At 47.7% G+C, this 26,114-nt stretch overlaps 1 protein-coding gene across 2 annotated transcripts in view; it reads right to left on the reverse strand.

Annotated features, from left to right (window-relative positions):
- Window positions 1-26,114, reverse strand: part of FAM168A (family with sequence similarity 168 member A) — a 129,174-nt gene that overhangs the window by 5,280 nt on the left and 97,780 nt on the right. Inside the window, exons 4-8 of one of the 2 annotated variants that reach the window (XM_053970242.1) lie at window positions 10,472-10,552; window positions 5,487-5,612; window positions 3,136-3,278; window positions 1,457-1,631; window positions 10-139 (exon numbers count right to left, since the gene is read on the reverse strand). In XM_053970242.1, the coding sequence (XP_053826217.1) occupies window positions 27-139; window positions 1,457-1,631; window positions 3,136-3,278; window positions 5,487-5,612; window positions 10,472-10,552 (638 nt within the window). In that variant the 3' untranslated portion in view covers window positions 10-26. The remainder of the gene's footprint in view (window positions 1-9; window positions 140-1,456; window positions 1,632-3,135; window positions 3,279-5,486; window positions 5,613-10,471; window positions 10,553-26,114) is intronic. The other variant, XM_053970243.1, reaches the window with a different exon arrangement.

Below are 26,114 nucleotides of genomic sequence, written 5' to 3' on the forward strand. Positions count from 1 at the left end.
AGCACTCACATGGATTGGCCAGTGGTTTACCAGTGTGGAGGTACGTAGCTGTAGGTGGGGGTTCCTTGAGCCCTGTACGTTGGCACGGACACTGGATGTGCTCCGATGGCGGTGTGTTGGGGGGTGGTCAACAAGGTTCCTGCAGGGACACAGAGAAACACTTGTCATGGAGCAGAGGAGCTGGCATCCGTGGGTACAGTGGGGCAGGAACAGCATCAGCTGCCCCCTTTCCCCTTTCCCCTTTTCCCAGATAATTCTTCTGCCTGCCAGACCCAATTCGAAGGTGTTGGACCCGTGTGATTGGGATCAGCCAGCACCACAAACAGAATAAGAACACCTGAAGCTCCAGCAGATTCTCCATGCTACCTCTGGCCCTTAACCTTAAGGGTTTTCCTTGGTTTTTTTTCCAGTGTTCCTTGCCCGTAAAGACAGGAAGCAAAGCTGGCCACAACCTGCTGAAAGCACTGGGCTAAACTGGGACAGCAAATCACTGCACAGATCTGAAACAAACTGGAAGGGATGAGGGATGCAAAGGGAGATGAGGAAAAAAACCCAACAGATCTCCAGGGAAAACTGAGATGAGCCTTTTTTTAAGTCTCCAGCGGGTCAACAGAGGGATTTTAGGTCAGAATTTGCACAGTGCCTTTATGGGAAGGGAGAACACAGCCCTGGACTGCTCCGTTCTGGGAGCAACTGGGTGCTCAAACCAAATTCTCAGTTTCTGGGTATCTCTCAACAAATGTTATTAATGAAATTCTAACACATCCCACGTGTATTAATTACATTTATCCACTTCTCAATATAAGCAACAGTAAATCTCTCAGAGTGGCTCTTGTCACATCCAGGCTGCAATAGCTCTGCTTGGAATAGGGCTTGTGTCCCGTTACAGACTCCTATTCCACAGCTAATGCAGATGCAAAAGGATGAATGATGCATTTCTTGGCATAATTCAACATACAATCCTAAGAATTGCTAAGGAGAAAAATACAGGCTTTGGAAAAAATAAAAGCAGCCTGTATCTTACTTAATGTACTATCAATTAACTGCAGTTAGAATCTGCATGTAAAGTGTAGGAGGAACTGGGAGAGATAACACAAGGTTAACATTCATTTTGTCAAACAAAAACATGACCATAAGTGTCTTTAAAAAAAGAGCTTGAGAGATATACAACTACTTGAGGACAGACCAACCTGGTTATTCCTTCACTTAAGGAACAGAGGAAGGAACAGTACATTTAAGGATACAGAATGATATATCTAAGCATGCAGGAGTGAGCCAAACCAAAGGTCTCCTCCGCCGAGTCAGATCAGGATTTGGGGCAAATTACCGCATTTTTGCCAGCAAAGGAAAAGTACCCAGCAAGCAAAACCAGGAGGTGAACCGAGGCAGCACTTGGGATGCACGGGGAATTGCTTTTGGCCCGGGCCTCAGAGCAGGGGAAGGGCTCCCTCCTTACCTGCCGACATTGCCATGGTGGTGCCGGCGACCATGCCCATGGCCACGCCGTTGGTGCGGGGCGCGGCCACCGGGGCCGGGTAGATGGCCGAGGGGATGCTGTTGGGCTGCACCACCGTGGTGTGGTGGATGACGTGAGGCTGGGCCGCGTACACGGGCTGGGTGTAATAAGCTCCCTGTTGGGAGAAGATGGGGGGAAAAAAAAATAATAAAATCCCGCCGTCACTCCGGGTGGTTTTCCGACCTAAGGATTCCCCGATTCCGCAAGTCGAGCGCTGCCGAAGGGCTGGTGGCTGGTGCTTCCCGTGCACGAGCTCCCGTGCCTGTGATGCCTTGGGAAGGCTGAGCTAGAGCAGAGGCTGGACAGAGCTAGAGAATACAGCAGGGATTTATTAAAAGGCCTCAATGGATCCACCTTGGGCAGCACCAGATGAACTAAAATGGTCACAAAATGCACGATCGGTCACGGGGTCTCTCGCTTTTATCAGTTCTGCTCCACTTGCATATTGGAGTTAATTGTCCAGTTGCAGCTTCAGATTATGAAGTCCCATCCTTCTTGTTTTCTCTCTTCATTTTGCCATTGTTTATGCTCCTGGGCCTGAGATGTGGATCATTTGTCCTTGGTCCCCAGCTAGAGAAGGAATTGTTTTGTCTCCCTACTCTGTGAAGAGAGCTTACCAATCATGTTAAATGAAGCTCAGAATTACACACCTAGGCAGAACAGAATCTGAAAAACATGAAAGCTAAAACGTGAGGACCCCTGAACCTGGGGATATGTGGAATGCACGAGGAGGGAATCAACAGTCACATCAACAGTCACAATCCATCCAGGACAAACCCTGCTGCCTCCCTTTGGTGGGATGAAACAGGGCCTGGACACAAACGGCTGCTGGTGTAGAAAAGGAACAAGAGATGGAAGGAAAGGACAAGCCATGGTTCTTGGGTGATCCCAAGGTGCTTGGGTCCAGGTATTGTGTCATCTTCCTGGGTTTCCAACAGGGCTCCAAAATCCAGGCTGCCAAGGCTCGCAGGGTTTTGTAACAAGGGGAGAAGGATGCATGGGAATAAAAGGAGCCAACAGAAAAAGCTTCACATGCAAAATAGTGCAGGGCCTGAAAGGAGGAAAGAACCGCTGTGCCCAGGACAGGCAGCAGCACTGTCAGGACCTGCAAACCAGGCACAGGAGGAAAGAAAACAAGGACTTGAATCAGCAAAAGGGAGTCTTTACTGTGCATTAGTGAAAGCCCCATGAGAGAACCTCTGAAGGTCTGGATTAAGGGGAAAAGGAGGTGCAGGGCAACTATTCCACCACTTCTTTCTTTCAGGAAATGTTCACAGGACAAATGGCAGATTCTGTGGCTGGGATTGGAGAAGAACCAGTGTGCAGGGGTGGGAGGGATGGACTCCAGTGCCTTATGCAGTTCCTGCTGACAGTGGATCAGCAAGGCACAGGGAAACCCCTCCATGAGACTTGCAGCTGCTGGAAAGGTTGGTTATTCAACATAAAAGAGGAGAAGAAAAGCCAGGGAAGCTGCAGGGCCACGTTGCTCTGAGCAGCTCAGGATTTTCAGTGGGCAGGGACATGGAGGTGACAGCAGCACCCTCCGTGCCATCGAGGTGGAGCTGCTTGGCCCTGCAGGGAGCTCAGGTGGGCTGGGGGGGACAGGAGGTGGCACCTACCTGGGTGTACAGGTTCTGCTGTGGGTAGGCACTTCTGATGGGGTACATCGCGGTCTGGTACGGGTTCGGAGACGGCGAGTAGGGAGGAGGGGCATTGTTACTCTGGGTCGGTGGCACCTTGTAGGGAGTCCCCGCAGTGTACCCTGCCAGACACAAGAGGGGTCCCTGTCAGGGGCTGGAATGGCTGCTCAGGGCTGGCAGGAGGGCTGGGAGAAACCATCCCCGGAGCAAACGGGCCCCGAAGACTGCGTGGGATGGAGAGGAGAAGGAGAGGCTCAGCCCAGCCAAAACACTCCGATGTGTTTAAACTTATTTACTCCACTAATTCAGCAATTAGAGAAAGCCAAGATTTCACGGCTAATATCCTCCAGGCACTGAAACAGGGCGAGGAACACACTGAGCTTTTAGGAACTCCCAAGCAGCATCTCACCCCCTCCTGATTACTGCAGGTTGGAAAAATAGGTGTTAATTAACAAGGGGAATAGCTGTGACTCTTTTCCTCACTCACATTAGCAGGAGAGCAACCATCTTTGAATGAGAAGTGGGAAAGGTTTGAAATATTGATCAGAGCAGAAGTGCAGCCTCCTCCATCAGGACTCCTCCAGGAGCCCAGCGTCAACCACAGACCAACCAACCTCCTGGTTTTACATCTAATGGATTTTTTTCTCTATTCTGAACTCGTTTTTTCAAGCAAATACCTCAGAGGCTACCAGTTCTCAGTGTCACACTTCATTTCTGAGGGGTGTCTAGAGGTGTAGACCTGCTCAAGCCTGTGTGGTTTCACCACTTTGAATACCAAGACTTGCAGTGGTTCCTGATTGATGGATCACAGACAGTTTATCTCCTATATTAAAAAGGTATTAAAACATAATAACCCAGGCAGATGTAATCTGCTGTGTTTATAAACTGGGGAAAAAACAGAACAACCTGCAGGTAAAACAATGTGAAAACAAGGTTTAATGACAGGAGATGATGGAGGCTCCTCTCTGTCTGGCAGATAATTTTACAACCTAATTATGGCTAACACCTTATTAGGATTAGGCTGGCGTGGCCCGAGCTGCTGCCGCTTTGTGGTTCAGCAGCAGCGAGCCTTTAAGCTCCAGCTTCTATTAAAATTGCTGATTAAACCCCTCATGTCACTCGAGAAATCTCAGCCTTATTGATCCTGCAGCTCACAAGTGCCCTGGATTGCACAGAAATGTTTTTCTACAAAAGGCTTCTTGTGGGGGGGAAAAGAGCTCAGTGGGGAACTTTGTGTTGCCGTCGCCGCTTGTTCCCAGGGTTCGCCACAAGCAGGATTCCTCAGCTGGGCTAGGAACTGACAGGATGTCCACAATTCTGCCCCTCTGCCTCCCTCAGGTGAGACCCCACCTGCAGAGCAGCCTCCAGCCCCGGGGACACAGCAGAAGGACGTGGAGCTGCTGGAGAGAGTCCAGAGGAGGCCACAGAGATGCTCCGAGGGCTGGACCATGCCCGGTGTACAGCCCCTACCCCAAGGAATGGTAGGGACATCCTTTTCCCAAGAGAAAGTCTCCCAAAGGTTTTTTAAGTATTTATTTCTAATAACTCCTTTCATAAAGAAAATTGCATTTCCTCCTCTCACCTCGCTGTGTAATTCATTTAATTTAGTAGGAAAAAGGAGTCTGGAGTAGCTGTAAGGTGAGGAACACTCCGACCCCACACCACTCATGCCCCAGATTAAGCAGGGGCCAGAGGACACCCCACATACCAGGGAAAGCATCCCAGGGTTTATCAAGGAGCTTATCAGCCCTCCTGGAGGCACCACTTATCCTCTTCAGGGCTGAGATGACAAGGCTGCACTGGAAAAGCCTGTTTGACTGCGATCCCTAAACTGCATCTCCTCCCCCTGCTCCTGCTCAGCCAGCCCGGGTTACAAGGTGGGAGTTTCAACAGTGTTCCTTGAAAATCAGGCTTCATTTTGAAATTCTTTCACTTTAATGGAATGGGGAATAATGTCCCTTTGGAGATAAACACCTGTGAGCAACCCCAGGTTGCTCCCAGGGATCCAACACACAGCTAAGAGAGAGGCTTCACCTTCTCCACTGGAATTCCTCCTCTGCAGGAGCAGCAGGAGGGTCAGTGCTCTCCTTTTCATGATCCTTCAGGGTTTTAATCCATCAAAGCCAGGCTGGATGGGGCTTGCAGCAACCTGGTCTAGTGCAAGGAGCCCACAGGGGTTGGAACAAGATGGTGTTTAATTCCCTCCCAGCCCAAGCCAGTCTTTGATTCTGTGATTCCCAAATAACCCTGCCCGCAAATCAACCCCCAGCAGGGGAGGCAAACGGGCACAACCCAACCCAGTAACACCCCAGAAGGAAAGGTTTAATTACTGAAAGCTGCAGAAGAAGCCTGGTAGGTTCTGTTCTCGGTGCCCGTGTCCACCGGGAGGTGGAAGGTGCCCTCGGTGGCACAGGACGAGGAGGTCTGGGGCCAGGCCTGCTTCATCAGAAGTGTGGCTTCAGTGGAGACAGAGAAGAGGTGTCACACAGAGCAATGAGAGACAACTTCCCACACTTATGTCACATTGGAATCACCTGGTTAATCTCTTCCCCCCAGGTTCCTACCCCTGAGGTGCTGAGCCCCACAGAAGGGACTTCACGCTTTGGTCAGGGCTTGGAAATCTTCCTGGAGCCCCAAGGCTGAGCAAGGATGCTTCACACCCTCCACACCTGCTCAGACTCTGAATTAACCCTCTCTGAGGGTTATCTGGAGTGTCACAGGGCTGGAAGTTGGGAATGACTGGGATCAATCCTCTGGACTGGGGAGGCTGAGGAGGAATTGCCACTGGGACCAGAGCAGCAAAACATATCCCAGTGGATGGAAATCCACCCTCCTAGGGAGTGCAGGGAGGCACTGCTGCAGCTCTGCTGGCCCACCAGGCCCTCCTGAGACTCACACAGGAATGGGGAGCACGTAGGACACCCAGCAGAGCTGCTTTGCTGGCCATCAGCAGCCGTGGGAGATACTCATGGGCGTGAGATCCACCCGGACGCTGCTCCACGGCCGGAGATGTGGAACCCTGCTCCTTCCTCCTCCTCCTCCAACAGAAAACCAGGAGGTTTGTGGGAACTCAGAGATTCAAGCCCAATTTCTCCTCCGCTCAGTCACTGATCATTTTCTGCTCCAAGTCTCTGCCCTCTCCCAAAGGTCTGGGAGTTATTAAGGATTTCCAGGCTGCCTTGCTTTATTTTCCACGCTAGGCTGCACTCAGGAACATCACACTGGAGAGCAACTCCCAGTGCTGCCACAGAAACACTCCCTCACTTATGCTTTTCTTCAGAATCAGATTCATTTTTGCCTCTGGATTTTTTAATCTCTGAGACTGGTGAGACAATTCATTCCAATGTTACACGAATCCTTCCTCTGTGGTTTTCCCTCTCCACATTAAACCTGCCACAAAATCCAGGCAATTTGGGCTGGAGATGGCTGGGAGATTGCCATAGTTCTGCATGTTCTTTATTAAATCATGGATCCTCGGAGAATCCATCACTTAAAACTACACAAAAGGTGGATCGAGGAGGCTTCCAGGAACAGAAACACCTCCTGGTCCTTTGCAATAATTCACAGGGATCACAATCCAGCCATGACTGTCTAATATCACTTAAGGGCTACCTCCAACCAGTGTCTTCTGGATTTGGTTTATCCTCTCACCTACATATAAATAAAATAGAGTGGTTTTATTAATTATCAGTTTAATCCCTGACAAATCAACCAGTGAGAACTCAGCAAGCAATGTGAGCTGTGGGTCTCTGCAGCACTGGGACTGCTCTGTTTTCCTCACAGGACCTTTAGATGATGTGGGAATGTTTGGGACATATTTTAAGTGGAAAAGACAAAACTGTGAACCCTTTCAAACATTGTAGGATATCTTGCTTCCCTCCAACAGCCTCATCTGTGATGGATACAGCCTCCAGCCCTGAACAAAGTTTGCAATAAGCTTAGTTCCCCAGGCAGTCCTGTGCCTGAGTGCCTCAAAAGGATGGGAGCATTTATCCTTGTGAGGCACTACAGGATATTCACCTCTCCAGACCCCAAGATACCCCTTAGGGGACCCACTGGTGTCCCCAAAGAGTCAGTGGGCACCTCTAGAGGATGGCTCAGAGCACTGCTGAGGCTCCAACTCCCTTCTGCAAAGCAGCCTTTCCTCCAGGCAGGATCCAGAAGCAGGAATGGGGGATCAGAGCCTCCGTCCTGTCCCGCACTGATCCCTAATTTCTGAGGCTGATTTTGGTCCTGCTCTGTAAGGGCACTATTGCAAAGCCATTACTTCTGCCCTGCATTATTAATAAACACAGCTCCAGCCTCAGCCAGCCTCCACGAGCAAAGTGTGTGTCCTACTTTCAGGAAAATAAAAAAGGGAGGCTTTAATGAAGGAAGTTAAAACAAAACAACCACGAGCAAGACAGAATGCCTGCGAGGGAACATGCACCAGGCTTAATGAACACATACATAATTTTATTTTTTTTAAATTGTGTCTCTGCAGCAGAGTGATTTTAGATGCTCGTTTCTGCATACTTAAAAGGGATTTTTTTTAAGAACAGTGTCCTAAAAAAATAGGCTTATTGCAAGCCTGAGTTTGCAATGCTGGTGTTTTGCCTTGTGTCTCTCCCTCTAAAAACTGTGGAAAATGCAGCAGGAAAATCACACAAAGCAGGAACTTGAAGTGGAATGGTAAGGAATTGATAGAATCACAGAACATCCTGAGCTGGGAGGGATCAACAAGGATCATCCAGTCCAACTCATGCCCTTGCTTATAAGGCTCCTTTGGAATGATCAGGGGAGTAACTTAACACCTTTTGGGCTCAAACACCAGCAAATATCCACTAGAAACCTGGCACTGGGAGAGGGAGAAATCAAGACTGGCTCCAGTCACCATTTCCCTTTCCTCACTGGAGGACTGAACCAAGGGGACTCCAGACTTCTCCAAGTTCCTCTCTTTGTTTCCTTCTGATGCTGTTGCAAAGCCCAGGTCACTACATCATTTAATTTCCCATGTGGATCCCAGGATTTTGGGAGCCACGAGGTCAAGAGAGGAGCATGAGGCATGGCTGACTTCCAGTGAAGCATCAGGGAGTGTTTGCAGAACATCAGGGACAAAAGCGGGTGGGATTTGAAAACTGGAATTATCTTTGCTCAGGGGTTGATCTCCCGCCGAGACTTTGCATGGAATCCAGCAGAATTCATGAGGTTTGAGGCAAGAGACATCTGAGAGGGAGCAGGAGCATCTTCAGGGTGGAGCAGAGAGGGTGAACAAGCTGGGACAGAATGGTTCTGTTCAAGAGACTTTGCCTGCAGTTACCTCCCAAGAATTCAGAAACCACAAGCTCTTCCCACCCTTTCCAACCTCTGTTCCAAGCAGTGTTGAGGGGCACCTTTCCCTGGTTAATCTCCATCTGGAGAATCAGATGAACCCTTGGTTTGTGAGTGGTTTTAGTGAGCTGGAGGGATTTCTGGAGGGAACCACCTCCTGCCCAGCCTGGGAGCTTTGGAGCAGGACCTTGTCCATGGATGGGATGCTCAGGAGCAGTAATTCTGCTGGGAACATGCAGCAGCTCTTTCTTTTTTACACTCAATGTCTAAAATCCCTTAGAAACATAATTAGAATTAGTCTGCTGTTTCAGAAGTGCAAGATTTTAACCCCCAAGCTGATTCCCAGTGTGTCTGAAGGACACCAGGAGCACATTCCTCTCCAGGCTTTTTCCAGCCTCCTGTGTGACAGCAGCTCCTTCAATTTGAAGAAACACTCTCTGTACTGATGAAGGTTTTAGCTCAGCCACTGAACCACAGAATTAGCTCAGCCCAATTCCATTTAACACAGTTCTGCTGTCACTCTGTCACATGTCCCCACTGCTGGGAGATTTTATGGCACTTCTTTTCCACCAGCTAGCTCTCAAAATCTCTTATTTTTTTTCCCTCCTGGAAGTCTGCTTTCCATTGAGAAGGGACCACTGAGCGTGGTGCTGGGAGGTCCTGAGCAGCAGAGCCTGCTCCTGCTTCCCAGAGTGGTTAAAATGGTTTAATATCCTGCTGTGATATTAAATGGTATTGATTTCAAGAGCTGTAAAAATTGTTTAGAACAGAACCACAGAATGGTTTGGGTTGGAAGGGGCCTTAAGGACAATCCAGTTCCAACCCTGTGCTTTGGGCAGGGACACCTTTATCTAAACCAGGTCTCTCCAACTTGGCCTCGAGGTTTATGGGAAACTCTATGATAAGTTTCAGCATTTTAATTCCTATTTATTTTCTGAATTTTGATTTATTACTGAATTTCTTAATTTATTTATTAATTTATTTCCGAATTTCCTCGCTAGTTTAGTGCTTGGCTGTGTTACCCACTGGAAGGTTTTTGTTCTCCATGCAAAACCACCTGTCAGCTCCCTGGACATCAGGAGATTTCCAAGATGGAAATGATTAAATGGTGTCTAAGATGTACAAGAAACAATTCAGACCCCCCCCCAAAAATCCCTATCCTTCAGTGATTTGGGGTTTCCTCTCACTTGGGTGTTCCCTTGGCCATGTGCCCACTCAGTGGAGGAGCTGCTGCCTGCACAAGTGGGGACAAGTGACATTTTATAATATCCAGGCCAAAATACCAGAATGCTGCAGTATTTACATTCCTGGCTGAGCAGGGAGGACATTGTCAGCCTCTGGCAGGACAAGCTACTAATAAATTTATGGGCTTTTTCTTATTCTATGGATTTAATTCTTCCAGTGTTTTATCCTTCAGGGGAAAGGAGGGTGGCCAGCACAAATCCAGGGTAACAAAAATTGTTTCATGTTCCATGGTAAGGCTTTAATGGGAAGAAATGCAGCTAAAGACCTTATTAAAAGCACATAAACCCAAACAAAACGCAACAGATCCCTTCCAGAATCATCCACAATAAACAGTTTTATGAAATATGTGTAAACTGTGATGAGGAGAAGACAAAACCAAAAGATTTTGGCAACAAACCCCTCATTCCTGTTTCATCAGCCTTGGAAAGCGCCTGAGCCTGGGGATCCACTGATTTTATGACAACTGGGAGACTGAAAATTTGGCAATTAAGGGGAAGAGAGGGTTTAGCAAGACTGGCACAAAGTCCAGCTTTGTGCTCCTTGTGCAGGGCAGCTCTTCCTGCTGCACACTGAGCTCAAAAAGGCAGCTTCATTTGGGAGTGGTAAAATCCTGCAGCTCTCCTGAGGCAAAACCACTCAGAATAAACATCTCAAGCAACCGAAAGTCGAACTGAAGGGTGAGATATAATTTTTCATCTCCAGTGTGTGCTGGGAAATGGATGAGCAAGGAATGTTTTCAGGCCTTTCTCAGGATTTTTACCTGGGGCGTAGCCGGGGCTGCTGGTTGGATACATGTTGGGATTGTAGGCTGGGGCAGCAGTGGGATAGCCTGTTGGATAACCTGGAAGGAGAGGAAAAGAAGGAATTAGGATTTTATCAACTCAGCAGGGATGGCAGCCCTGAAGAGCAATAAACAACCTGTGTGAGCACACAGGCCACCGAGGGAAAACACAGGTGGATTCTCTGGATGGACCATGAACGTGCTCCACATGTGACATCATCAGCATTTCATCTTTATTCCTGTAGGAAGCAAGGAATGCAGGTGTGCTCACTGTGCTTTGGAGAAAACTGCTGGGAAAATCCATACTCTGAACGTGGAATTCAGGTACAAAACCCCACCAGCACAGTGATATTGGAAAGGTTTCCCTGGGCTGCGTGGCAGCACTTTGGAGAGCTCAGCACTTCCATTAAGCAGAGTTTCTCGCTGAAGGGAAGGCAGGGATGCTGCAGGAAAACATGCCAGCCTTGGATTCACCCATGGCTGCACAAGTGCTGTTCCCAGGAGGGACCTGATTACCTGCCAGGCCACCTGGAAGGACCCTTTGGAGCCACACAGGGTTTAATGGGCACTTTGGAGCATCTTCAGCTTGCATCAGCCTCACTGGGAGGGGTCACAGGGAGTTCAGGGCAATTGTGTGGTGGGAGCAGGGGGCTGGAAATCGTGGCACACCCCAGAGCCTGTGTGCACCCACACAGTGCACGTGTCCTGCATCCACCTCCTACTGCACTGGAAATTCCTGTCCTCTGTGGAGAGCACAGACACAGCCTCTGCACCTCGGTCTCACACCACGTCCTGAGCTGGAAGGGACCTCAAAGAACATCCAGCCCAAGCCCTGGCCCTGCACAGACACCCCAAATCCCACCCTGTGCACCCCTAGGAAAGGTGTCCAAACACTCCTGGAGCTCTGTGGGGCTGTGCCCATTCCCAGGGGAGCCTGGGCAGTGCCCAGCACCTCTGGGGGAAGAACCTTTCCCTAAAATCCACCCTAAACATCCCCTGGCACAGCTCCAGCCCTTCCCTGGGGGTCCTGTCACCGCTCACCATTTTGCTTTTGATTTCCTTCAGTTTCTTGCAGGTTTTCCCTAGAGAAAAGAGTAACACCCAAAAAGCTCCATCCTCCTTAGGTGCTGCCGAGTAAATCCCCCTGGCAGAGTGAACGGGACACGTTAACCCTGCTGTGCTGGTGGACGATTTGGCTGTGCTGTGCGTCACCACCCGGTTTATCTGCGTGTCCCCTTGGCCATCATCCCAGAGCAGAGCCAATGGAAAGGCCCTTGGAGAGTGTTTCCATGCCAAGCCCCGCTTATACAGGCTGCTGGCTGCCAGCAAAGGCTGGGAGGAGGTAATTAGCAGTGGATTTACACCCATCTTTCTTCATATTTTATTTTATTAAATAAAAGCCAGCGTGGGTCCGGACTTCCCTCTTCTGAGCACCAAAAGAGCCACAGCACAGCCCCCCCCCCCCCCCCACCCCAAATCCCACTGCTCTCAAACCCTGGCACCACTGACTTCTGTGGCAAAATGTTGAGGTTCATTTGAATAAATCTAATTCAACAATCATGGCCACTGTACTGGAATAAATGACTGGATGTTCTACCCTCTCATTTTCATCAGTGATATATTTGGCTTCTAAATCAGGTTAATTAAAAATTGCTGTAGTTAATGTTGGATAAGCAGCAGTTTAACAGATTTTTTTTTTTTCTTTAGGCTACACAGAACTCTGTTTTCATCCTACCCAGGAATATCTAAAGCCTTTCAGCAATCAAGAAGCTCCTTAGAAATGTATTTGCAGATCCAGTGATTGCAAGCAGAGCATTAATGATGAGGCTCTTAAATCAGAAATATCCCTTCTGTCCAGTTCATTAGAAGACAAGCGTGTCTTTTCCAGGACATTTATTGCTCCACACTCTTCCTGTCTCCTCCTGACAATCTGGCCAGGGGTGCTAAACCAACTCCAGCTCACTTCTTGAAGTGTATTTCCCCTAAAATTCTCCCGCCTGTGTTCCTCCACGGGGTTTTACCTTCTTGGCACGTGAAGGTTGGAGTTGGAAGGGACCTCAAAGATCATCCCAATTCCCTGCCAGGGGCACAGATGATGGTGGCTGTGTGTGCCATGGTGTTGTGAAGTCCCCTGCTCATTTGCAAGGGATGTAGATGACAGGCTCTTGGGGCTCCAAGAGGTTCTCCTGACCTTTGCTGCTGGAAAATCCCCCCCAAATAAGCCCTGAATCCCACAAACTGCTGCAGTCTTTAGTAATAATCCTTAATTGCCAGTCTTCAGTCACCAGCCATGACAAACACAGTCCTGTGTTGTCACAAATGTTTCACATCTGCCCTCTGAGATGCCACCAGCACTCACCCACTGTCAAAATCAGGAAAAAAAACCTCCTTTACTCAGACCAAAATTTGCAACGTTGGGGTTATACCTTAAAAAAAGAGCCTGAAATAAGTCAAGCCACAAGAAAAGTGTGGCTTTGGGTAAGATTTTCCATCCAGCTGAGTATTGAAGGATTTATTTTAGGCAGATGGAGGCAAGTGTGTATTTATAGAATCACAGAGTTGTTTCACTTGGAAAAGACCTCCAGGAGCATCAGGTCCAAGCACACCCCAGCACTGCCAAGGCCACCACTAACCCATGTCCCCAAGTGCCACATCCACACCTATTTTAAAACCCTCCAGGGCTGGGGACTCAGTTGGTCTTTCTGCTTTTTTTTGGGGGGGGTTTAGTTTCTGCTTGGCAGGACTCTTCCTTGCTGTGGTATTTTTTTGTTGTTCTGAAGGTGAGTTATGGCTGGATTCATTTCGGCTCAGATAAATATGATTTCTATCAAGGAAGCTTTAATAGCTTTGGATGCAAAAAGAAGCCCTGCTCTGCACTATCCTCCACTCTGATCTCATAAACTTTGATAAGTGCTGACCTCCAGCAAGAAAACTTGTCCTTTCTATTTTGAGGCAAAGCAGAGATGGGGAAAGGTACAGGGAAATTAGTGTGGTTTGCTCCTTTTTTTGGACATAGTGAAAAATAAGAAAGTAGCAGAATCTGGGGCAATTTGTGCCAGAAGAAACATGCCTGGAAATTCCCAGCACTCAAAATCCAGCAGGTTTAAAAATACATGAGGCATTTTTTATTTAGCAGGGCCTGTTGTGATTGGACAAAGGGAGAGGTTTCAGACTGAAGGAGGGTTGATTTATATTAGATATGAGGAAGATATTTCTTGCAATGAAGGTGATAAAACATTGGTACAGAGTGCCCAGAGAAGCTGTGGCTGCCCCTGGATCTGGAAATGTCCAAGGCCAGGTTGGATGGGGCTTGCAGCAACCTGGGATAGTGGAAGGTGTCCCTGCCCATGGACACTGGATGACCTTTAAAAGATCTCTTCTGACTCAAAACTACTCCATAATCCTATAATTTTTATAAATATAAATATATATATATATAAATTTTTGTAAATTCCTGTTCCTGCTGCTGCCACTTCTCCCCTCCTGCCATGTCTGTCCTGCCTCATCACCTTGAATGAAATGTAACAGCAAGAGGCTCAAACCCACTTGACGTGCAAATGTCAGGAAGAGAAAAGAAAATATCCTTTACTTTCTGTGGATCTGCACATGACAGGAGACTCTGTCTCTGCTGGGCTTGAGGCCTCGCAGTGGTGCAGAAGGAAAGAAAATGAGATGAAAAATATCGAACAAAATTTATTAGATTCCTCGTAGAAGAAATCCAAAGTTGTTTTGTGGCTTATTTTAATTGAATATCATCTCCACAATCAATAGGAGTAAGAAAGGCAGTGTTCATTTAATCTCCTCCCCAGGGAAAACACACAGCACTCCAGCTCTGGGAAGCACTGGCTGAGCTGCTTTAAAAATCACCACACAACAACTGTGCAAAGCAAAAAGCACACGGGGCTGCATCAAGTAGGTATTTAAAAGCCATCTTTAATTTTTCATGTATTTTTAAATGCTTCTGTATCAAAACCATCTAAATAGCACCCGAACCATGACAATACACAAGTGCTAAGGCTCTGAAGGTTCTCTTGAAATTCTTGAAAGGGAATTTGCTTCTCCTTGGCTACAGAGCCCATGCTTTGGTCCATGTCTCAGCCTCCCACCCACTGGGAATTGTCACTTACAACACTGAATTCCAGAGTGTGCCATTTCACTTCTTCAAGAGTAGTTTCATTGACCATTATCTGATCGGGTCCTTAATTGCTGACATTAATTTACAAGACAAAATATTCTCCTCCCTTCTCTTCCTTCGCGAGTCTCAAGCAGCGCAGACTCCTCCAAGTGGCCGTGCCACAAGGATTTTTACAGGGACAGATGATAAAGTCCCTTATCTAAGGGCAGGACAAAGCACTGTAAAACCACACTTCAGCTCCTTGAGCTGCCAAGGACTCCAGCTCCACACTTGCTGCAACTGAGAGCTGAATTAACCACCGCCATTCCCTGGAAGGAGAAGCCAGGCAGCCACACAAAACTGTCCCTCTTGTGGCATTCATTGCTCTGAGGTGGGTAAATTTGAGATAAATTTGAGATAATATGAGATAAATATGAGGCAAATTTGCTGCACGGGTGAGTCCCCATGCCTGAAGCCATGTGGATGTGGTGCTTGGGGACGTGGGTCAGCGGTGGATTTGGCAGTTCTGGGGAAATGGCTGGACTGAGTGGTCTTGGAGAGCTTTTCCAGCCTGCTTCTGTGCTTCTGTTTTACCAATCCTCCCTCTAAACCCCATTAGCCACTGTCCACCCCTTTGTTTCTGCTGAGTGACAGCTTTGAAGCTGCAGCAGCCCCAGGAACACTTCTGGTTTATGATCACCTCCTCGGGTCAGCCAGATGGAGCCCAAGCATTTTCCCCTGCAAAACACTTTCGTGTTCTATTTTAAGCCCACCCAGCATTTCTCATTCTTTATTGCCCAGCCCTCAGAAACTCTTCAGAAATAGGATTTACAAGCACCTTCTCAGGACAAAAACGTGAGAAACTTCATGCCTTCGACTACACACAGCTGTAAATCCATTCCCTTTCGAGCGACTGGGAATTTCTTCCTGCAGAAAATCACATGTTGGGAAATGAATGAAGATTTGGTACTTGAGGAATTACCCTCAGAAGTGAGAATTGAGAGAGCAGACACCATGTAGGCTCCCTGGCACTGCTCCACCGAAGCCTCCACCAGCCAGACTTGCAGGAAAGGCTCTTGAACGTTGATTGCTGGGAGCGGTGGCACCGGAGAGAACGTGCCTGGCCATGTGCTGGAGAGGGGACACAGGGACAGGAGCTGAGGAGGACATCTGGGAACTCCTCCTCCTCCTTCCTGCTGGAAGAGCTCCAGCATTTCCCAAAGGGCTCGCAGCAGGGGTGTCATCAAAGCTTGCTCTCCCGTGGCATGAGCCAATCTCGTTCCAGAAGGATCTTCCCAGCTCCTCGCACATCTGCAGGGCTCCGGGCTTAGGCTGTGCCTCTCCTCCTGCCTTTTGGGGAGCTGTCCCCAGGGAATATCCCTCAGCACCTGGGGTTTAGGGAGGTGACCTCTGAGCAGCTTCTTACACAGGGCGGTGCCAGACCTTCCCTGCTCAGTGGGAACTGTTTAAAACATCTCTGGGGGAACCCTGCTCTGCCAGCTCAGGGCAGGAAGGACGGGATAACCTTTCCTTTCTTCCCTCATCACACAGATCCATTTGAGTAATTTCCATGGCAAGTTCTACCCAAACCTCTCCCCATGCCTCTCCTTGGACAAGCAGCCAGGTAAATGCACCTGGATGCTGCAGGAGCCCAGGGGCTGGAGCGGGTTTCATTTCCCACTGATCATCCCACATAACCACAGCTCTCCCATCACTCACTCACCTCCTTGCCATGAAACCATTCCAGCCCACTCATGCTAAATGCATGTAAAAATAGAGCAAAAGCTGAAAGCAAGGGTGGGACTGTTCTGAAGAGCAACTTAATGGATGGTTGAGAATCCAGCATTTCTGAAGGCTCTGAGGATAAGAAATACATTTGTTCCCATGAAAAAAATGCCACCCCCTTATTACTGTTTCAAGCCTCATCAGCCCAGGAGCAGAGCAGTCAAATGAACGTGGATGCACCAGACACAGCAAGGGCTTTGAAAAAGGATTCACTCTCACATTTGACAGTCTCGCTCCTGGAGGCCTTTTACACTTGTTCCTTTTTTCCCCTGAAGGGCCCTTCCCTTTTATATAAACAGCAACTCTTGCCTGCTCGTTACACAGAGCCATGCAAAACCAACCTTCCACTGTCCCAGGCTGCTCCAAGCCCCATCCAGCCTGGCCTTGGACATTTCCAGGGGTCCAGGGGCAGCCACAGCTTCTCTGGGCACCCTGTACCAGGGCACACCACCCTCACAGCCAGGAATTCCTTCCCAGTATCCCATCACTCCACAGTCCCAGGATGGTGAAGACATTCCAGAGGAGGAGAAAGGCTCCCCAGGAGGGGAGGCAGCTCTGGACTTGAAGAGCAGAGGATGAGGAAGGAGGAGTGCAGGTCCTCTCTGGTGAGAAGACGTCTGCACCTCCTTCTGTCTCCTTCCTCTCCCTCCCCAGGATCACAGCTTGACCAAATTCCATTTGTGTGAAAGCACAGCTCCCTCAGGAATTTTCCTTAGGGCTTACCCACATTTTACATGGTGATCACAGCACCTTGGAGGCCAAGGACAGGAGCTCCACAGGCATCACACAACCCCACAGAGAAACCCAAGCGCCCCAAAATCCCCCACCAAACCCCCAGGGATCTGGCAGGAAATCTTGTCTTTTGGTGCCCATTTCCTTTCTATTGCACAGACTCCTAGGGAAGCACTGCTGACAGGGCTGGGAGTGGCAGAGGAGCCTCTGGCACGGGGTGATGGGGACAAAACCTCCAATCCCTGGCAGGACAGCTGAGACACGTGGCACTGCCTGTTTGTCCCCGTTGCACAGGTCACTCCTGCCTGCAGGAGCTTTCCCCAGCTGGAGGTCACAGGCCAGGGAATGCCTCCCTGCCCTGAGGAGCTGCAGAACCCTGGCTGCTTCCTGCTGGCAGTTTGGCTGGGCAAGAGATGGTTTTGCACAGAGCTTTGAGCTCTTCCGTGGGGCTTTGTTGGTTGCACCATGCCACACGTCAGCTGGAAGCCGTTTCCTTCACCATGCCAGGAATTAGGAGAGTTTACAAGCCTAAAAAGATCTTAAGGAAGTGACAGAAGCACTGTTTTGGACACACATTGCCCTGATTTCCTCTTCCTTCAGACTACACTTGCTTTCAGACCTGTTTTTTAAGGCTCAATACAGTTGCAAGCTGTAGGACAAAAGAGATTGTTCCATTCTTACTTCAATTCCACCTCAGTTTTACTTCCCACCTACATCCAAAACAAACCTCCCAGGCCTTACTGCAGCTGTCTGGGTACGGGATGCATTTGGATGAGCAAAACTCATCCTGAAAACTAGGAGCAACTGTCCAAAAATATTAGAGAGATTGTTGATTGCTTAGTGCACACACTATAAATAAACCAGAGTGACAGAACTTGTCAGACTGTCAATCAGTATCACTTCTGGGCCACAGACATGTGTCATATCCTCTCCTGTGTTCAGACAAGGCTCTGTGGGAAAGAAGTTCTGGAAAAGGGTTGAAGTTGTGCAGTATTGATTCTCCTTGCAATGAAGTGCTTCATTCTGTATTTGAAAAATCCTAAGTGGGGTATGAACAGCCCCTACTGATAAAATAAAAGGGTTTGTTGCTCCACAGGAAGTGGAAGCCTGAGATAAAGAAGCTCCTTTGCAGTTTTTCTTAAATACTCAACTGTGGCTCAACCTTATCCAATAATGCTCCCCAGGGAAATATTCAGCTGGAAAGATTTAACATAAATTAAGATGGCAGAAGAGTGCTCAGCTTGAAACAGACCATGTAGTATTAGAACCCCAGGATGGTTTAAGTTGGGAGGGATCTTAAAGCCCACCAAGTGCCACCCCCTGCCATGGGCAGGGACTCCTTCCACTGTCCCAGGTTGCTCCAAGCCCTGTCCAGCCTGGTCCTGGACACTGCCAGGATTGCCTTCATTTGCTTTTCAGTCATGAATTTGCCATTCCCCTGAATGTGTGTGGGGCAAGGAGAGCCTCACCTGGACGCTCCTGGTCTGCTCTGGCAGAGTTTTTATGGCAGCTGCAGAGGGGTGAGAAAACCCTTTCTGGAGCAGCTGGGAGTGGAAATGCAGGCAGGACTCCGTGCTCTCCACGCCCTCAGGTTATAGGTTACAGCAAGATATTTACAATAACTGTAATGGAAAACAGCCCTTTGTGATGTCCAAAATGCACTTGTTCATCTGGCTAATTTTCAATCCATCCTTTTCGGCTCTGCTCCCAAGCCAGGAGCTAAAAAGAGAATCAGTTCAAACCCCAGTTTTTTGCTCTGTCATGGAGTGTGGTCCATGCAAAACCTCTGTGCTTCCAGCTAGGGAAAGGAAAGGCAACTGCTCCACATTCCTGATGCCCTCCTAGATCCTGGAACTGGGAAATTGCCCCTGTTTTCTGTCTGTTGTGATTTCTTTTTTTCTGCCAAGTTGGTGTTTGCAACAACTGGGTACAAAATAGGATCCTGGAACGGTTTGGATTGAAAGAGGTGATGGCAAAAAGCTCCTGGCTTTTAGCTTTTCTTATCCCAAATGCTTGAGTTGAATTTGCCAGGTTTGGAACTGCCTTAAAAAATGGTATTCCAGGTGTGTGGTATTCCAGCCAAGGTGCCCAGCACTGCCCTGAGCATGATCAACAACAGAAACTGCCTGGTAATTAATCAATTAATCAGTAATCCATCAATTAATTGACTAATTATGTCTCTGTGTAGCACAAACATAGTCCTGGCTCCCATCTCTGCTTTTTACACTCCACTTTGTCCTCTGGCACTGGCAGCATCCTCCTGATTTCATCCTTGATTCACACCCGTAAACAACATCTCTGGGGACACCAAATTTCCTTTTTCAGCTCGTTTTAGGAATAGGCAGCTCCAGAACAGTCAAAACAACGTTACAAATTAAATTACTGCCCCAAAGGGCCAGTTTCAAAGCACAAACATCGTGATTTTCATTTGCAAAGCTAAAAATCCAAAATGATAAAATATTTAGGGTTACAAGAAGAGGCTAAACTCAAGGAAGACTCAGGTTTAGGGATCACAACAGCCTTAGATATTGAATTTTTTTAATGCTCATTAACTTTCAAATGTCCATATGGTATTTTGGACATTTTGGCCTCAGACCAGAGAAGTGAATTGCTCTCAAATCCATTGGCTATGGACAAACACAGCAGCAGATGGAGCACACGGAGAATATTAACAAAAGCAGGTTTTGGGTGTTAAAAGGCTTAATGGGTCTCTCACATGTATTTGAGCCAGGAGATGGGATTCAAATTATGCTTGGGGGAAGCTGAGAATCCCTAATATTTGAACTGGCAAAACTCCACAGTGCTGTTTAAAAAAGGGCTCTGGTGGAAATAAAATCTGATTTCACCAGCTTGGAAGTGCAAAGGTTCTGCCAGAAAGGCAGCAGGGATACAGTGATCCCACCTTATCTCAGGGTTTTTGTTACTGATTTTCCAGCCAAGAGCTGGGATGAGATTCCCTGACTGTTCCACCTGACCCTTGAGAACCCCACCAGCTCCTGCCCAACTCACCAAAATCCAGGGAGGAAGAACAGCACTGGAACCATGGGACCGTGCAGCATTTACTACTTCTGGTTCATAAACTGGATTTTTCAACCCCTAAAGAAGTGTTATAAACCATGTTCATGGCCTATAATCCCTCTTCTAAAAAAAAAAAAAAAACCACCAAAAAAAAAACCCACAAACCCAACCAATTTCTGGGAATACTTGAATTAGAGTTATGTTTTTGCACCTGGTGTTCTGGTAAAGCATCTCTTCAGAAAGCTTGGGAAGAAAAAAAAAGGAATACAAGAAAGGAAATATAAATCTCTTCCCTCTATCCTGTAAATATTTTATTCCTTACAAAAAGCCCAGAAGAAACTCCAAACATAATAAACCCCATAGCTGAGGGGTGGCAGCCTGGGATGTTTTAGCACAGTTCTCATTTGCTTGCTTTAAAACAAGGATTTCTACACTGGTCCAACTCAGCAAAGCAATCACTAATTAAGTAAATTACATTTTATGGTTGAGGTGCATCCTCCTGGTTACTCAAGCAGGTAAAAAGTGATGAATTTGTGGCAGCTCCACTTTTACTTGTTTTTTTAACACAGCGAAGCAGGCAGTCTTGTTTAAAAAAAAAAGAATCCCAAGATTTGTGAGGGGCAATTATTTCACATGGATAACTGGGACTGTGACTTTCAGGATGGATGGCAGATGGAGAGCGAGGGAGGAGGATGGAAAATTATTTCATGGAAAGGATTGTCCAGGCTGCCCAGGGAAGTGGTGGAGTCCCCAAAACCCAGAGGGATTTAAAAAATGAGGTTGCTCAAAGCTCCATCCAACCTGGCCTTGGACACTTCCAGGGACAGGGGGAATTCAAGGTCCTGGGGGCACTCTCTGCCCCCTCATTTTAGAAGGGCAGTGTTGGGTTGTGTTTAGGGAATAGCTGTGACTTTAACATCCTCCAAGGATTTGGGGATTCTCTGCTGTGATCCTAACAATCCTCTCAGGAATTCAATCCAGGAGCCGATTTCTCGGCAGGAACGTGGGGACCTGGCAAATCCAAAATGAGTCATTGCACTGCAGGTAGTGAGGCTGCCTTAAAAATAACACATCCAGCGTGGCTGGGAACCAGCAAAAAGGATCAGCAGTTCCCTCCAGGAATAGCAAATTAGAGTAATGGACTGGGATGGAAAAGGGAGAGGGGAAAAGAGAAAAGCTCAGGAGTGAAAGGAGTGAAAGGCACGATGGCGAGCAAAATAAAATCAGAGGGTTCACATCAGCCCCCTCCTGTACTGGGGGCTGCTGGGTTGAAAAAAATCAGCTTAAAAAAGGGGAGATGACTAATTATGGTTTGGGACTCAGAATATCAGCAGGTTTCAGTTCTACCAGCAGAACCTGAGGGATGATTTAAGTGAGGAGCAAAGATAAGGAGAGGGAAGAGGCATCCAGGGGAATCTCTCAGATGGACTTAAAAATTGTTACCAAAACCTGCCATTAATTCATGGCATCAAATATACTTAATAAAATATCATTTGGGGCACTTGAAGCTGAAAAATAGCAATACATACACATAAGTATGGATTGTGGAGAGAATGACTGAATGGTAGAAGGGGACATTAAAGCTCATGCAGTTCCCCCCTGCCATGGGCAGGGACACTTCCACTGTCCCAGCTTGCTCCAAGCCCTGTCCAACCTGGCCTTGGACACTTCCAGGCATCCAGGGGCAGCCACAGCTTCTCTGTTTACTCTACAGAGCCAAAACTCCTGGCAGGTTTTGCTTTCTGCCTAAAAATGTTAACAGGAACAGTTGAGAAATAAAGGATCGGCCAAGGTTGTGTCTACATTCAAAAATAACTAAAATAGGTAAAATTAGACCAAGTTTCTATTTATCCTGGCACGACATGACTGGCAGCACACAGTCCCTCACCAGTTCTGTAGGCAGTGGTGCTGCTTTCCCTTTAGATCCCCTGAAATCCTCCTCTGCCTGGATTTGTGCCTCCCACTCCATCTCAGCATGTTGGAGACCTCCTGTCATCCACAAAGTCCTGGTCCACTTCCAAGCAGGGCAAGCAGAAGCAGCATCTATTTTACTGGATAGGGTTATTTTAAAAGCTCTATGTAAAGAATGCATTTAAATTGTTTTAAATCCTCAGCCCTATAAAACACTGAGACAATTCCTCATCTCTGAACTCTTCATGGACTCACACATTGCACTGGTTGCCCAGAGAAGCTGTGGCTGCCCCTGGATCCCTGGAAGTGCTCAAGACCAGGCTGGACAGGGCTTGGAGCAGCCTGGGATACTGGAAATTGTCCCTGCCTGTGATGGCAAAGGAGGCTCTGAGGAAGTTTTTCCATGGCCTACAGAAATGAGCAATTTCCTCCAGGAATCTGGTTTTAACAGACTGATTGGCAATGGAGCAGCCTGAGGAAACACTCCTGAAGATTTTGCTGCTTCTTTTAAACACAAGCAAGTGCCAGTTCCAGGTCACCTGGCAAACATCAAGCGGGTCAAACGCAGTTTGATGTCACTTCAGTGACACCTCAGGTGTCCTTGCTGGCGCAAAATGACTCCTTTGGGGCAAATACCCAGCAGGCAGAGGGTCAGGCAGTGCTCCTGTTCAACGTCACTGAACTTCTGCAGATTTCCAGGACAAGATCAATGCCCAGTGAGTGTCCTGCAGGATCTCCTCACAGCAATAAATTGAGGGAAACCACGACTGAACACCAGCTTTGTTTCCCAGATGGAATTCTAACGTGTGGCACTCACCCCCTGCTTCCCCAGGTCACCCGTGGCTCAAATCTAAGCTGCTGCCCTTAAATAAATTAAAATGAGACCTGAGATCCAAAATCCAGCTGACACCATCAAGAACTGGGCTTTCTGCCCCAATCCTTTCCAAAAATTACAGGACCAACAGCAAAGAAATTGGGAAATATGACAAGAATTGAAAGACTCAGGTTTAGCTTTTAATTTCCAGTAAAACAAATTAATTAGAAATCTGGAATTCTCTAAATTTACGTTGGAAGCATTTCAGGAAATGTGTATTAGTTCAAAGTACCACAGAATCACAGATGGTTTGGGGCTGGAAGGGATCTTAAAGCTCATCCAGTTCCAACCCCTGAGTGGGCAGGGACACCTTCCACTATCCCAGGCTGCTCCAAGCCCCATCCAGCCTGGACACTCCCAGAGATGGGGCAGCCACAGCTTGGAAAAATGTATCAGACTTGCAAATGTCAAGGAGAAGAAATGACCTGAGGCCAGTTTGTCACTGTCACAGCTCTGGCTGAATAAGGTCTAAAAATGCATGAAGACAATCATCTCTTTTTGCAAGCAGGTTTTTCTCCCTATGGAAAATAAACTAACACACAAACACCTCAAGAGTTTTCATTTAAAACAGCTTTATAAAGGGCTCTCACAGGCTGTAAGTCACAACTAAAAATGCTTTTAATGCCATGAAATAGGAAGGAAAGTTTTATAGCAGAATATTTTGTATAAAATTCCAGACTGGTTTGAGTTGGAAGGGACCTTAAAAATATCTCATTCCAACCAGCAGCCAAGGGCAGGGACACCTTCCACTATCCCAGGTTGCTCCAAATCTCCTCCAACCTGACCCTGGACACTTCCAGGGATCCAGGGGCAGCCACAGCTGCTCTGGGCACCCTGTGCCAGGGCCTGCCCACCCTCACAGGGAGGAATGCTTTCCCAATATCCCATCTAATTAAAGTCATTCCATGATCATATTGTTGTGAGTTGCAGTGCATGGGGAAAGCAGGAGGAAAAGTTCAGTGTTGAGAACTATCATCAGTCACATGGCAAGTTGCTGGAGAAATTTATTGCAATAAACACAGGCCCTTTGGGATCCAAAATCTGACCATGGTGCCTTGGACTGGTCCAGGGCTATCAGCCAAGTGGAGGAAAGGAATTTCCAGAATGGGCCTATTTAACAGCAGAAGTATTTCAGGAAGAGAATTATTGTGGGTATGATGTCACACATTCCAGAGATGTGCTCACTAAAAGGAAAGAATGGAATGGGAGGAATAGAAGAGATTAGAATGGAATTGTTCAGTTGGAAGGGATCTACAAGAATCAGTCCAGCTGCAAAATGGGTTCAGTTCAAATGTCCAGTCAGAAAAAATTGATATCTGCAGCTTCACTGTTCACCCTGCAGGAACCTGAAAAACTGGAGAATAAAAAATGTTTAGGAGAACAGCTCTGGGAAAACCCCCTCTCCTCAAAGGTAAGAGCAACAGCACGGTCCTGGGAAATCCATCCCACACACACAGAGTCCACACCCCAGCAGCATCTACTTATGTGCTACTCTGCCCTCTCCACAGGGCTTCCATTGACTTCCATTCCATTCCATTCCATTCCATTCCATTCCATTCCATTCCATTCCATTCCATCCCATCCCACCCCATCCCATCCCATCCTGTTGTGTCTTTCTCTCCTCCCCTACACCTACACCTGTCTCTGGTAGGACCCCATCCCAAACAGCCAAGGTAAACACCCCCTGATTCACCCCAGGACACCCTGGCTAAACCCAAACAGGTGACATGTGACAGGTGAAACCCCAAAAGCCAGCCCCACCACGTTTCTCCCCGCTCTTGCCCGTGATCCTCCTGTCAGCTGTGACAGATTTTGCTTCTCAGACCACCCCCACACCTCCCAAATTCCTGCAGTTCCACACTTGTGCAGCAGAGCCTTTGCCTCACCTGCCCCTCTCTCCTGACCCCCTTTATTCCAGCCTGGGACTATTCCAGCAGGCTCTCCCTGCACTCCAGTCCCTGAGGATCAAGGAATATCCATCTCTGCAGACAGAGCTATTAATAGTCACTCACCTCTCCAACTGCAAATTCCAGGCTCTTCACAGCCAATCCTCACCCTCCTTAAATGTCTCTTCTCATCACTAGAACCCTCTCAGTCTACTGAAAGCCCAGTATTTTAATCTTGCAATATTAAAGATGATTCTAGCAGGCACTTCAAAAGAAAAGGAGCCAATAAGAAACAAACAGTTGGAGGTCAGGGTCTTTCCCTGCTCGGCTCACAAAATAAAGAGGTGAGATTCCTTCCCCCTTCAATTCCTCTGTGCAAGTTTTAATTGCTTTTCCGACATCTACAGAATGTAATCTTCTTCCTGTGTTGTTCCTAGGATTAGGGCAGGACGAAGGTAAAGCTATTTTTGATTAATATGGAAATCAGAAATTACTTTCCAGAGAAAACTGGGGACTGTTCCTAATGCTGCTTTATCTTTGGGGAATTACAAATCTGAAGAGTAACAAGAGTGAGATGGCAGCTCACTGAGTCTTCCAACCTGTGCAAAATATGCTTAAAGACTTTCAAAAATCTCTTCTGATGGAAATATGAGATTAATATCGTTAAGGGAGTGTTCAAGCTGAAGACAAAGAGAGTTAAATCCCCACAGAACAGGGAACATCAGTTTATCTGGGGGGAAAAAAAGGTGGGGATGGTGCAAAGAAATCTTCCTGTGTTTGAGGAGAAATGTAGTAGTTAATGTAATGGTTAAATTTGTTCCCAATTCAGTGCTGTTCTTGCTGAAGTACAAATATTCCTCATGACCATTCAGCTGAATTTCTAACGGGTGAAAATGTGAAGAACCCGCTGGCACCCAGCTCCTCCTGTTTGTGTGAAGGGAAGAGTTTGGGGGGAAATAAAGAAATACGAGGGGATGGAGTGAAAGGACAAAAAGGAATGACTTTAAACTGAATGAGGGTGGGTCTAGATGGGATGTTGGGAAGGAATTCCTCCCTGTGAGGGTGGCAGTGCCCAAGGCCAGGCTGGATGGGGCTTGGAGCAGCCTGGGACAGTGGAAGTGTCCCTGCCACGGCAGGGGTGGCACTGGATGGGCTTTAAGTCCCTCCTAACTCAAACCAGTCTGGGATTCTGTACCTGGGGATAAAGACTCAAAGCCATGTCAGCAGCCCCATCTTCCTGCCAGCAGTGCCTGCAGGAGTTGGAAGCTGGAGATGATTTAGGAGTAAAAAAAGGGACATCCT

Source organism: Vidua macroura, chromosome 2 (assembly GCF_024509145.1).
Source record: "Vidua macroura isolate BioBank_ID:100142 chromosome 2, ASM2450914v1, whole genome shotgun sequence".
Classification (NCBI taxonomy): Eukaryota; Metazoa; Chordata; class Aves; order Passeriformes; family Viduidae; genus Vidua; species Vidua macroura.